Source organism: Pezoporus flaviventris, unplaced genomic scaffold (genome assembly GCF_033815535.1).
Source record: "Pezoporus flaviventris isolate CSIRO_AGI_PZ_B2104156 unplaced genomic scaffold, CSIRO_AGI_Pfla_v1 ptg000002l, whole genome shotgun sequence".
Classification (NCBI taxonomy): Eukaryota; Metazoa; Chordata; class Aves; order Psittaciformes; family Psittacidae; genus Pezoporus; species Pezoporus flaviventris.
In genome coordinates this window covers 6,285,764-6,299,443 of record NW_026892550.1, presented here as the reverse complement: position 1 = coordinate 6,299,443, position 13,680 = coordinate 6,285,764, and the positions used below count along the sequence as shown (strand labels likewise).

The 13,680-nt window shown below is 38.0% G+C and overlaps 1 protein-coding gene and 1 long non-coding RNA gene across 4 annotated transcripts in view; both read right to left on the bottom strand.

Moving 5' to 3' along the window:
* LOC133276736 (uncharacterized) overlaps positions 1–13,680 on the bottom strand; it is a 238,759-nt gene that overhangs the window by 155,735 nt on the left and 69,344 nt on the right. The gene's annotated exons all lie outside the window — the stretch shown is intronic.
* The window catches only part of FAM193A (family with sequence similarity 193 member A), a 79,989-nt gene that overhangs the window by 14,132 nt on the left and 52,177 nt on the right, over positions 1–13,680 (bottom strand). Inside the window, exons 9-18 of one of the 3 annotated variants that reach the window (XM_061467828.1) lie at positions 11,951–12,028; positions 11,099–11,239; positions 10,133–10,245; positions 9,736–9,978; positions 7,730–7,883; positions 7,449–7,628; positions 4,819–5,070; positions 2,277–2,475; positions 695–967; positions 85–367 (exon numbers count right to left, since the gene is read on the bottom strand). In XM_061467828.1, coding sequence (XP_061323812.1) covers positions 85–367; positions 695–967; positions 2,277–2,475; positions 4,819–5,070; positions 7,449–7,628; positions 7,730–7,883; positions 9,736–9,978; positions 10,133–10,245; positions 11,099–11,239; positions 11,951–12,028 — 1,916 coding nt within the window. The remainder of the gene's footprint in view (positions 1–84; positions 368–694; positions 968–2,276; positions 2,476–4,818; positions 5,071–7,448; positions 7,629–7,729; positions 7,884–9,735; positions 9,979–10,132; positions 10,246–11,098; positions 11,240–11,950; positions 12,029–13,680) is intronic. The other 2 variants (XM_061467815.1, XM_061467822.1) reach the window with 2 other exon arrangements.

Genomic DNA, 13,680 nt, shown 5'->3' with positions numbered 1-13,680 from the left:
TTTACACTACAACCAGTGGCAAAGGAGAAGAGGTATCTGCATTTAAATTCCCCTTCTATCATAAAAAAAGAACAAGAAACTCACCTGCAGACACTTGGTGGGGCACTTACAGAGCTGTCTGTGGTTGAAGTAGGAGGTGCAACTGTAGTAGGACAAAGACCTGAATGAGGATCCACAAATCCAGGGGCTGTTGCAGCAGTTTTGGGGAAAGAAGGAGCAGCAAGATTTGGAAGATGTGGTGTAGAGGCTGGAGACAGTGCAGCAGGAGACAGGGAAGGAAGGGATGCTAAACTGGTAGGACTATTTCGGGGTGCAACTGGTGCAGAATGTCTATGGTCCTCTTTATTAATATTGTGAAACACTTCACCTAAATTGGGGAAAAAAATGCTTACAATTAAAAATACTTAAAAGTCTCCACTAATTGTCCAAACAATCATGCAGATTGCTGGATGTTCTCAGCTACTCTAAAAATCAGCAGTATTTCAACACTTTTCTATTGCCAGTTCCATATGCTGACATCAAGGTCTTTTGCAAAGTTCTTTGATCCAGGAGTACAGAGACTAACTCAAGAGTGAGAACAGCAATTAACAAAAATCATTAAGAGACATGATATTACTAAAACAAACATATATAAATCTTCATAGTTAGCTAGATGTACTTGAGTCAGTTACTAAGCTGTGCGTGAAATCCTTACCTATGGATGAAGGTCTCTTGGATGATACTTTGAACTGGTTGCTGCTTGACTGCACTGTAGTTGCTGTGCAGGAGACAGAAGAAGTAGCAGAAGAGGTTGCCATGACAACTTTATTAGCTTCCATAAAGGCATCCTGGAAATTGTACAGACATTTCTTCTTTGCAGCATTTTTCTTCTCTTTGCTGTCAGTAACTGCTGTAGCTTCATTGCTAGATGTAGTAGGAAGTGCTTCGGGTCTTATTTCCGAGAGTGCTGGTGCTAAAATATCACTCCCTTCAATTGAAACACATGTAGTAATTAGGAATCACAGAATTACAGAATTGGCATTTAGAATTAAACATTCAATAATTTAGATGCAGACCAGAAAGGATCTATTGCTAATGCTGACCTGGCAAGATTAGTGAACTGATAGTCCTTACTCCCTCCCTACCCCAAGTAAGACAGCTGTAACAAAAAGTGCTATGAAGTCTCAGCAGAAGTCACAAACCTTAAAGCTAAAAACATAACAACACTACTAAATGTGTGTTAACAAAGATGCTACAGGACCTTTATGCATTTATAATTTTAAAATTGGACACCATTTTAAATGTAAGTATATAAACTTCAATATCTGAAGTCCAAGTTAGCAATTACTATTACAAGCAGGAATGCCATATCCTTCTACCAATGTAATGACATAACTCTTATCCTCCCTTATTTGAAATTCCAGCTAACTACAGTAACATCTTTGTGACAGACCTTCCACACAACCTTGCCACTAACCATCTGTTGGAACAGCTCCCCATAACCACACATTTGTAAATGGCTGATCTATCCTACCAAGCAAGTTTTCTGGATGTTTTTAATGACATTCATTTTAAAATATCACTGTGGTAGCTTGACACAAGTTAGCAGCAGATCAGTCTGAGAAAAGCCAACACACAAACCCAAACTTCCTTTTTTATACAAGTCAAAATAAAAAAGGCATTTCAGTATTTCATATGATGGGAATGGAAAAATATATATGTATAGGGTTGTGTGTGTGTGTGTGTATATATATATATATATATATATATATATGTTATTTTTGCTCTATTCGCATTCAGTTTAACCATTAGTATTTCCAATAGCTTCCTGGTTTAAGTTAATCTTTTGCTTGATTTATGCCTCTGTCTTTTTGAATGACAATGCGGTTATGCCTGCTATGATGAGTAGGAGGATGTAGTACTGTGTTACCAGTGCTCTTGTGACCCTGTAGAAAAAAAGCAGGTCTTTGTGGCAGAAGACCAAGTTATTTAAGTTTCCCCTTAATTCCCGTTTCTCTGCAATCCTAAGCTTCTGAAAAGAAAAATACCTCTACAATGACCATAGGTGAAAGAGAACGTGCTATTCTTCTGCTTTTAGCATCCTCGCCCCAATATGTAAGAATTGATTTTTCAATTTTCTGTTCCCATTGGAAGAGAAATTACAGCGTATCTCTGCCAGAATCCTGTCTTATAAACCCATGAGGATGAAACCTACCATTCCTGGAAAAAAGTGCCTCATTCCATTTCAAAGCATAAGGCTTTTAACCAGTCAGTGCAAAGTAGCAACAAAACCTCACCAGGAATTGTATCAGGCAAAAATGTAGCAGGATTCCAGTTCTTGTCATTCATCATCTCTGATCCCCAAAGACTTATAAATTTAGAGCTATTCCAATCTGGAGTGCTCCCAAAACAGCTTGGATAAATATGATCTTGGAGAGATGCGTTGAATACTTGATGCTTGTTTGTATGATTCTGAACTGGAGCTGGCGGTAATGCCTACAAAAATAAAGAGTATTTTCCTCATTCATATTCTGTTTGCTTACACAGTCACCCCAACGGCAATATTCAGATCAGTGTTTCAATTCAGTGTGTAATAAACAGTACTTCCCAGAATGATAAAATACTGGTTTGTTGATTTTTAATGCAGGTAATACATAACACACATTGTATGTACATGTATATATTCGATAATCACAAACACTGCTTTTTGATTCAGTTAACTGATGAATAAAAAAAAAGCGATCTTCAAAAAAACTTGGGTTAATATGTATTGGTAGGCCCTCATTTTTAATTAAAACCAGTACCTGTATGAACATAGAACTTGTTAGGTATAATTACCTTTCAAAGCCCAAGCTGCCAAAACCAATCCTCTCTGACATGATAATCATTACCACATAAGACAATTGTGATAAAGGGATTACAGACACTTCAGGATTGAAAACAAGGGCAGCAGAAAAAGAAATAAAACACTTATTATTTGAAAACATAATTTTAAGGTTGTTTTTTTTTAAAATTTTTTTCTTCCCCAGTTATTAACTTAAAACTTAACAGCCAAGGAATACACCTTTTTATTTTTAGAAGCAATTGAGGAAAAAAAGGGAATACTCCTGTTTTACAGGGGCAAGTTGTTCTGGCTTATCCCACTTCTTCTGGCTGAAATTGTTTATTCATATTCTAAAATGTAACTTTCTCCCAAAGCCCTTGTGCAATGCAAGCATTATATTCAATTACTGTCAACTTTAAAAGAAGCCAAGGAAAAGCAAGTTTGCTCTATTTTTTCATTATATTTGATTTAATGAAAAAATATACGGCGGTAGATACAGTTATTATCAGCTGAGTCAATGACATATCAGACATGAAAGTCTAAATGCTCATGGCCAAGCAAACTTTATATATACTCAGTCTCCTTTCCCTACACAGAAGGATTTTTGTCATCTAAGGGTAAAGATAGGAGGGGCTGGAATGCCCTGCATTAAAGAAAATGGGTACACTTGGCTACAACGAAACACTTCACAGGGCAGAACAGCCTATCCATGATGAACCAAGCCTGATCCAACAGGGCTAATTAGCTCACTCGCTACCATCTCTGCTGAATTCAGATGGCTCTTCAAAAGCAAAACCTCCCTAAAGCTTCAGCATTCACATATGCCTTTCCAGCTCCAGCACAACATAAATACATGGAGCCCAGCTGGTTTAGGTGCTGTGCCAGAGCTAATAGACCTGGCCTGCATTATACCACCACTCAGTGCTAGCAGCCTGCTACTCTGCATGGGGCTTCTGGTGCAGCCATGACAGTGCGCTGCAGGTATTCTGCTACACAAAGGTCTCCTGGAAGGAAAGACAGCTGAGGCCAGGGATGGGAGCTTGAGTAGATGGATCAAAGCTTGAACAGACTTCTTAATGGATGTAAAAAGAGGTCTAGAAGGATGGCAGAAGGTGGGATACAACAATTACGGGTTTCAGAAGAATGGCAGTGGGCTGTTGAGAAATAGGCTGGTACACAGCAGTACAGAACTGGTGCACTGCAACAGAGATAAGGGACACTGATAAGATAAGAAAAAACACAGTGTATGTTCAGAAGGGCTGTGAGACTATGTAATAGTCATCTGATTGAACTAATCTACTCTCCTTTACAACCACAGGATCAATGGACTGAACAAGAGGGAGACAACAGGAGTATGTACCTAATGACAAAAGCTTTGCACCTGTCAGCAGCATCCACAGTTCAACAGATTTAAACAATACATGGAACAACAGTAATTCCTGCTTTTGACTGATACTGCTGAAAAGCTGTCACGTGGTCCCCACATCTGTCTTATTACTTACAAGTTTTGGGTGAAAGGAACTTTGCAGAACCTGCAAAAAAGGCAAGTACTCTCAAAGCACAAAACCTCCTTAGAAATAGAATTCTGTGCTTCAATTTAAAAAAGAAATCATATTTTGAACTATAAACTTCAGGATAGTATTGCCAAAATGGAATATTAATTTTTGACCTTCAATATACATGAAATGAACATTTAATTAGTTGTACTGCACAGTGAACTCTCATCACTGTTTCCACCATCATTCAAGACTCTTGACTCCACATGCTTTCTGATCACAGTAAGGAAATTACCAGTCTGCTGCTGATACCCTTTGCCCTCCTGTATGAACCTCCCACCAGATCCGAAGGCGTCCTACTCCCTACCCCTCACTATTCCCTTCAAAAGGGCTACTATAAACAGACCACAATTTAAAGCACCTTTCATGGTTTCACTGACACACAGTCACGCTGGTTTATAAGGTGTACAGCATTTTTCCTGGGATGAGGATGCATCCCATCTCCTTCATCAGGCTTACCTTATTGTGTGTAAAGGGAGAAGCTGTATACAAGGTGGGATGGATAAGTGGACGAGGAAGATGAGGAATTGTATGCAATGGTATATGTCCATGGATGTGAGGATAAAGATGAAGTGCAGGATGTGCAGGTTTTTCGGGATTCATAAACTGATGGCCAGCAGGCAAGCGTCCAGTTGCAAGTGCAGAGGCTGTTAGACCTGAGGCTTCTTGTTTGCAAACGTGACATTCACAAGCATTTGGACCTTGGTCAGCCTATAAGAAAAAAGAGAGTATTTTTTTTCAATCTACTCAAAAGACAGTAAAATCAGTGATTTGTTCCATCCTTTTTTCTCAGCAATCACTTTGTATACAGCAATTAATATTTTCAGAGCATCCACAGAATCCTTTCATCGCATAGCAATGGAAGAACCTTGTAAAAGGACTGGTGGAGGATCTTTATCTTAGTTAAGCAAAGAATGTCCTACAAATTGACAACATTTCATACTTTACAGACATTAAATATCCACTACCAGTGAGAACAAGCAAGACACTGTTACAAATAATCCAGAACAGACAGGAATAGGAACCTTGACAGCATTTGATCATTATTCTGCAATCAATTACCCCATTGTAAACAAAAATAACCAGATGATTATTTTCCACAATTTTCTAAACAAATGGAAAAACAGTATGTGTAGAAACTAGTAACAAAGGTTAATTAGCTGATAAAGCTGGAAGCAGTCCTAAGCTGCCTTAGGCAGAGCATTGCCAGCATGTCAAGGGAGGTAATCTTTCCACTCCGCTCAGCACTAGTGAGACACTTCTGGAATGCTAGCTCCAGTTGTAGGCTTCCCAGTCCAAGAGAGACATGGACCTACTGCAGTAACTCCAGTGAGGGACCACAAAGATGATTTAGGCCTTGGAGCATCTGTCATACAAGGAAAGGCTGAGAGAGCCAGGACTGTTCAGCCTCAAGTCAGAAGATTCAGGGGGATCTTACTAGCGTGCATCAGGTAAAAGGAGAGGAAAGAGGACAGAGCCAGACTCCTCTCAGTGGTATCCCATGAAAGGACCAGAGGAAATGGGTACAGACTGAAATACAGGGAATTTCACTCGAGCTTAAAGTGTTTATTTATGAAAGTGGTTGAACATTGGAATGCGTTACCTGCAGCAGTTCTGGAGCCTCCATCCTTGGTGATACTCAAAACCCAACTCAGAACTGCTGACCAACCTTCTCTAGATGACCTTGCTTTGAGCAGGTGGGCTGAAACAGACCATCTGCAGATGTCCCTTCCAAACTTAACCCTTCTGTGATAGTGTGAAGCTGATATTTCTAATGAAAAATTTCATAATAGCATCAACTGTGAGAAATCCTTGGCCTATTAGAACCTTTTACTGATCTCAAAGTATCATTAACTTCTATCAAAAGACTTCAAGCTTTTGAACAAAAGGAGCCCAGGAAGGAGGGGCTCCATTTCCTTCTCTCAGCTCAGTACTTTTTCCTGCCGCTGTCATCTTACATTTCAGTGGGAGGTAAGTTTACCAGAAGCAATACCGGGAACACTTCCAATTGCTACTTTTCCTAGTACGTTTTTCCAAAAAGCAACATTAGCTAACTTAGCTTTCAGAAAAGGTAGTGATCTTCTTAAATATGCCTTCCTCTCAGACACAACTAACTCTTCATTATCACTTAAAAGCATTCCAGCCTTTGAAACAAGGTATATCTGAGCAACCAAATATTTCATAAACAAGATAACAATGATGAAATTAATCAGTTGTACATAGAGGAAAACATAACTTGCTCATAAAAAACTGTACTATCAAGAAACCAGTAATAGTCTACTAGCAAAGGAAAACAGAAAAGAGATGTCAAACAGTATGGTGAGATTCAAAATCCAATTCTGACAAATCTTTGGGTACTGACCATGAGAAGGAATTCAAAGAGAAATAAAGATATGGACTAAATGAGCAACCTCAAGAGATAACACCAAAAATTTCAAATGCAATGACGTGTACTAGTGAAATCACTTGAATGCAGCCATTACAGGATATTCAGCTCTGATTAGAAAATCAGACTAAAAAAAGAATGTCATTAAGACTTCCTCAGAATAATTATAAGAAAATTCTTTTTCTCAAAGAAAACAGAGGAAGGTTAAATCTGCCTTTCTATCTTGCATCTTAGTTTGCTTCCCTAAGGCAAGTAGACTTGCATAATCCTCATATGATTTTCCACAACAAATGCTCAATCTGTTTACCAGTTTCAAACTAGTTTGACAGAGGTCTCAGCCCATGTAAGTATTATGCCATTGGTCAGCCATCCACAGAAAAAGATCTCAACATACTCACTGAAAGTAGCTTAATACGCTTAACAAATGAGAAAATGCTTCTAGCGGAAGGCCTTACAAACATCCGAATCACGTGGGAACATGTAATGGGAGTTTCCACCTGACTGTTGTCTAACCTCTCAAAGGTACCTCCTCTGATGTAGATTCTTTTGTCCAGCAAGCAATAAAAGTGACTGGTATGCTCCCTCTCAAAGCAGCAAGCCTGTGTTGTAGCTGCAGGGTAACTCAGATTAAAATGTACTATCAATTCAACACCCACATTTAAAAAATTAATTTACTGGAAGGGTTGCTTTTAGATTACTATACCTGCTGACTGGGATAAGAAGGTGGTGGACTATCCATTTTTGCTTCATCTTTCCTTAATGTCCTTTTTCCTAGAGACATTTCCTCCTTTTGAGTCCCCGGTGGTTCACCACTGCTCTCCCCATCTGCTTCTTCATCATCTGCTTCTGAGGAGCTGCTGCTAGTACTGCTCACCTGCGGAGACTGGACAACATTAACTCATTAACACACAGGTGGAGGACTGGCCTTTCTCCATCAAGCACATCCAACTGCTAGAAGAAGATACAACATCATAAATGCTGTACCTCATCTTTCAGTGCCATGTTTTCACCTCCGCCATTTAGCTCACTGTGGATTCCATTCATGTTGGCTACAACCTCTGCATCATCGTAATTATTCAGTGGGTAGATATCAGCAAATTTTGCTGATAATGGTGCAACATCTTCATCATCGCTACCACTGAGGGGAAAAGAGGCTTAAATAAATCACAGTGCACAGTGACCTCAGTTATTATGAAAACAAGTAGAACACCAAAATGAAATAAAGTTGTAGGAATGTTTTCATTAGGAGTCAAAGGATTGTCTTCCAGCTTGTTTCACTGAACTTAATTTTTCAAGCAAGAAGATAAAGAAACCTGCCATATCATCCAACTGAATATAATAGTTGCATGCCTGAACCTGGACTGAAAATAAGCTTCTCTGCTATTTCTATGAAAAATATTTTTCCAACATTGTTTTCTAACCAAGAATCTATGTAACTAATAAAGGCAGGTTACGTATGATCTTTAATTTTACTAAAAATACCGAAACCAAAACGGAAGCCTTATGCCAATGTCTTCTTTTACAGAAAGTGTCACGTGGAAAAAAAAAATAGTTTTTCCATACATCAAATGTCAAACCAATATCATTAAATAGGGAACACTGAACACATCACAGTAGCTCTTAAATGTCTCGATAGCAATTAGCTCCCGGATGACCCCAAAACTACGTGGTTTTCAGAATCTGCTCTAAAATGCTTAATGGAAATTTTTTCCATACAGACAGCTAGTAAAAGAACATGCATGAACAGGGAGGTGTTGCTAAGATTGGTTACTTCATGTTTCTACAGCGATCCAGAGCTCTTAAACTGTGCACTTTATCGTTTTGCATTCCGTGAGATACAGCACCAAAATTTAATTACATGATGGCACCGACAGGCATATTTCAAATGTGCAATGAGGAAATAAAACACAGTTGATATTATGAGACATAAAATGGCCCTTCCCCAAGGAGCAGTGGTATTTCCCTAAAAATAGGCTTTTTACAGTAAATAACACTTGGATTCAACTGAACTAACATCTGAAGAGACAAACTGAACTATTTTGGACAGCTCAGCACCAAAACTAACAAGAGTTTACAGAAACTGCAAACCATACATTTAAGAATATGTAGCTAAACGTACCACCATGTATTCTGTTTTCAAGTGGTCCCCAAATTGGCTCAGAAACTAAGGCCCTGTTATGGAAGATTAAGCCATTTATGGCAGATGCAATGGTAAAGGAAATGGAACTCAGTGAAGTGATATTCATCAGAAATATCCCACATCTGCACTGTCATTGTTCATCACACCATATTAACACAGAATGCTAATGCCAATTTCCTTAACTGTAGTGACAACAGTGCCTTTAGAATATCACAACAGAGGAGACTGCTGGTTAGCTGTATCCTAACCATGTACAGAAGCCAGCCTACCAAGCACTTTTAACCCATCAGAATTATGAAAGGGGCAGAAGTCTACCATTAGACTAATGCCTCAAATCTGATGGTCATTGTGATACAAACAGAAGAAAGAGGGAGACAAACTTCTGATAGGGACAATAATTTTTGATGCAAGACTTGAGTTAGCACAACTTCACTAATCCTAATAAAAGCTATTTGGAAATAAAATTAATCATATTAAATTACCATCCCTTAAAGAAACATCACCTGTTCCCTTCAACGTCTAAGAAAATGTGACATTTTAAAACAATGCTCTGAAGTAGATCAATATCTGACATCCTTGCAACTGCAAAGCAGGAAAGTACATACGATGCACACTTCAAGCAATACTGCTAAGTCAATGTCTTCAGAAGCTTTTAAGAAGTTTACAGGATTTTTGTTTTTACTTTATGTTTGCACAACATACAGCACTGGAGTTGTGGTCTGCTAATATAGGACCATCATTACACGATTATGAGGCAAAACTAGCATTACATAATGCTTAGTCAGCCAATGCAACTTGTCTGCTTAAATTCATTTCACCACGAAGATTTAAAACAGAAAAACCCACTTACAAAGTTGGTGCAGAACCATTATCTGCAAGGATCAGTCTGGGATGTTGCTGAATTGTAATGGGCGAGCTGGAACCTGATCCTGAACTTGCTGAAGACATACTGGGTGGGCGAATTTCAGAGAGATAGTCCGGAGCAGAATCAATTTGTAGTGGTAACTGGTTAATGTGGATATCATCCGTTATAGGAGAATCCATGATGCCACACGTTAAAATGTGTGAAAGACTGCAGTCATCACAAGTACATCTGTTCAAGAATTAAGATTACAGATTTTTATGACCTTGTTTAAGTATCATTCATTTAAAACAATCACACTCTTTGTTCCAATAATGTATTTCCTTTTTCCCTGCACAAGAAATTAATGATTTATTATGATTTCATATTAAAAACATCAGCTCACCTTCTTCTATAATTACAGTTCGGACAGTCAGGCATGCTCAAACGTGATGACAGCATGTGTCTCATTGTGTCTGTGAAGTTGTTCTCCCCAGCTAGTGCTTTCTTGTTATTAAGCTGAAGTAAATTATAAAGGCAGTGTTTTAGTAGGGCAAGACTCTCCATTAACAATTCCATGGCACATCATGATTAACACATTACATAATCAAAAAGGGTTCTTTGGGCAAAATATTTTAAAAGCAGAATAATTCAGGATAATCTCATGAAGGTGGTGTTTTGATCGTGAGTGAAAAAAGGAAGAAGTTCAAAGCTAGAAACAACAAACATATGGCACTGAAACTCTTCAAAGAAAATATGTTTCTACTACGAACTAGTGAAGTGGCTAAGTCTCTCTCCTTAACTAATTTGTATGTGAATGTTGCATGGTACTTCCACTGATGCACTCTGAACAGTTCTTGTCTTGTTTTATGGCAAGGACAAAAGGACACTGCTAACAAACGGAGAATGCAAATTCACCCTTAGCTTGCAAAAAAGAGTTAGGATTAATTCTGTGGACACAATGGATAGATGCAAAGAACAAAGTAGCTGGCCAAAACAGGACTTGACTGTGTTAGTGAAGAAATACAATCCAAACAATGACCACCTGGCAGAGGCCTAATCCTAAAAGCACCTGATTTCATTAGATACCTACAAACCTTAGGTTAAACAAGGATGTGCCTAAGCTTCCACTTCCATAGATGCACAGACCTGATCCTTACCTAAGAAGCCATGGGCTTACAGTTCACTTAAGGCCAATTAGGATCAAGGAAAAAGAGGATTCTTCTTCAAGTCCTCTGAGCAGCCCTGTATACCAGATATTCTAAAGATGTGGCTAACACAGGCTTATGTTCCTTATTTGAAAAAGTACATACTGATGATTGCTTTGAGACATTGACAATTTAAGCTTAAGCTTAAGTTTATTAAAATGTACTTTCTCTTTCCCCGGCTCACAACTATCATTTCCTTCTGTGCAGTGGTACAGACATGGAGAGATTCCCCATTCTGACTTGACTCTAGCAGAGTCACACTGTACCTTTACAGAAAGCATGATACATACTTGAATACTTCCAGGCTACAGAAGAGGGTTCTGAGTCTTAAACAGCAGATATAATTTTATAATAAAGGTATGAACTCCCACCAGTCCCTCTCTGGCTACAGCTTAAAAAAGGCAGATAGCTCTGCTCAGCCTTTTCCCCAGAAAAAAGGATGTAAGAGCCATCCTACAGATAAACATCCTCAGCAGTAACAGGTATAATCACCTGCCCTGCTACTGTGACTCGCACTCTCTAGCTCTATACACATAAGGAAATTTGTCAAACTCTTGGACACAATATTCTCTATCATGTTCATCAAGGCAGCTCCATGCTCTATGTATTGGCTGTTTTGGATCGCACTCTAAGGCATCAAAAATTCCTCCGTTATTGTATAAAGAATTTTAATACCTGGTATTCCATCAGAAGACTACGGTGCTTGCGTTTTTTTCATTTACCTAATTAATAATGAGATCTACCTCTTTAAGGAATATAACAAATTGCTTCATAAAGCTCTGTTAATTAGCTGAAGTCCAGTAGGTTACTTCACTAGCAATTGAGATTATATACGATTACATACTCTTCTTGGATCTTGCTTTTATGTATTATAACTGACCAAATTTCATGCCTGGCATAGCTGCAGATCACACAGAACTAGTACAATATACTACACTCACATGTTTGCGTCTCACAAGTACACATGAAGCACTTAGTGTAACTTAATAAGGTATAAAAAAAAATAAAAATCCTACCTGCTCTTCAATAAAACGCCTCTGTTTAAAAAATTCCCAGTCTTCCTTTAGCATGCGTTGTTTTGTTTTCATTGCCATCTAAAACAGAATTTAAGGAAAACTCATTGATTTGATGACAGAAAACCTACACTGTTGTCTATTAGTTTCATTAAACCCAGCTTGTCTGTATTATTTTAAAAGCAGTTACATACTTAGTCAATACAAAATGTATTTTATTTGCTAATCATTTGAGTCACTTTAAATTTTATATGCTTACACAATTTTTCAGTCAGATTTTCTCAAGTTATTCCTTATGTTAACATTTATTTTCATGAAATATTTTCATAGCATTTTCAGTAAAATGCAACTGGCTTTAGATCCTCAACATCTCAGACCCACTAACATCCATTAACATCTAAAGCTACAAGATTTTCAGCAAGGCTTCAGCACAGACTCAAGTGCAAATTCTGATGCACCATGTGTGGAACTAACCACCCAATCCAAGAGTCAAACAAATTAGAAGTAGTCACCTAGACTAACACTATTTATACCACTTTTCTCCCTTGATGTATTTCATGCTCATAATTTACCTAAGGATGGAGAATAGCGCCTGTAATTTTTTGTACACAAATTCTACTTTTCTGATTTAGTAAATAAATTGACTTTAACGCAACACAAAAGCTTCCATGAATTTTAATACAGCAAAAAGCAAGAACAAAGCTTCTCCTGTTGTACTTTTCAACAACATTTTAAGAGCACTACTTCATTAGTGAGGAAACCCAACTATCGCTGTTACCTTTTACAGTTCTTTTTTTCATTTACTTTATAAATAAAGAGGTCTACCTCCTTACAAAACAAACTGCTTCATAAAAATGTTAGTGAGCCAAACTCCAGGAGGTTATACGACCAGCAATCTTAATTTTTCCCCTCCTTCAAAAGCATGCCTCCAGAAATTCATTTGATCAAGAGTTTAAAGTTTTACTTTTAACCTAAGTGTATTATTGCTATTATCATTATTTAACTTGGGAAAATGAAATTCAAATGTGGGGATTTGAAACAGTATTAAGTGGTAAAATTTTGCTTAATGAATTCCTGAAACAATCAGCAGCATGTATTTCTAATTAATATTGTGGATTTTCATCTTCCTTGTTCCAGTGAGGTCACATTAACACGAAAGAAAAAAAAGAGTTTATCATCTGCATGTGTGTTTTTTTAAAACACAGCATGAATGAAATATTCTTGAACCACTGGTACAATTTCTTAGACACACTAAAAAGTACTGCAGAGCCTGCAGCCAAAAGCATCAGAAATTTCATCCTGGCTGTACTACCAGCTTCTGAAAACCTTTGAGCTACATTTACACACAGCAACACTCACTGGTTTAGGTGCCCTGGCACCTAGCTGAATCCTCACCATCAATGACAGGCACGTACATTTACTATGCATTAGAAGAGAAGACTTTAATGCCAAAGAACGATGCTTAAAACAGCCAGTGCATTAACTGGGAGCTGCCTACTCAAGCCTGCCAAGAAACTGTCAAATTGAACAGCATGATTTAAGTATTGGTACTCCTGAGTATTAATGGACACAGGGGCTGAAGCTAAACTTTTCCTACTTTCAAATTCACATCCTTTTCAATACCCCATGTCTGCAAATATCTTATTACTTCCATAAATAATTGAAAATCACTGTCCCCTCTTTCTGTTCCCCAATGAGTATTTCAGCAGGGCAAAGTAGCTGCAATACGAACC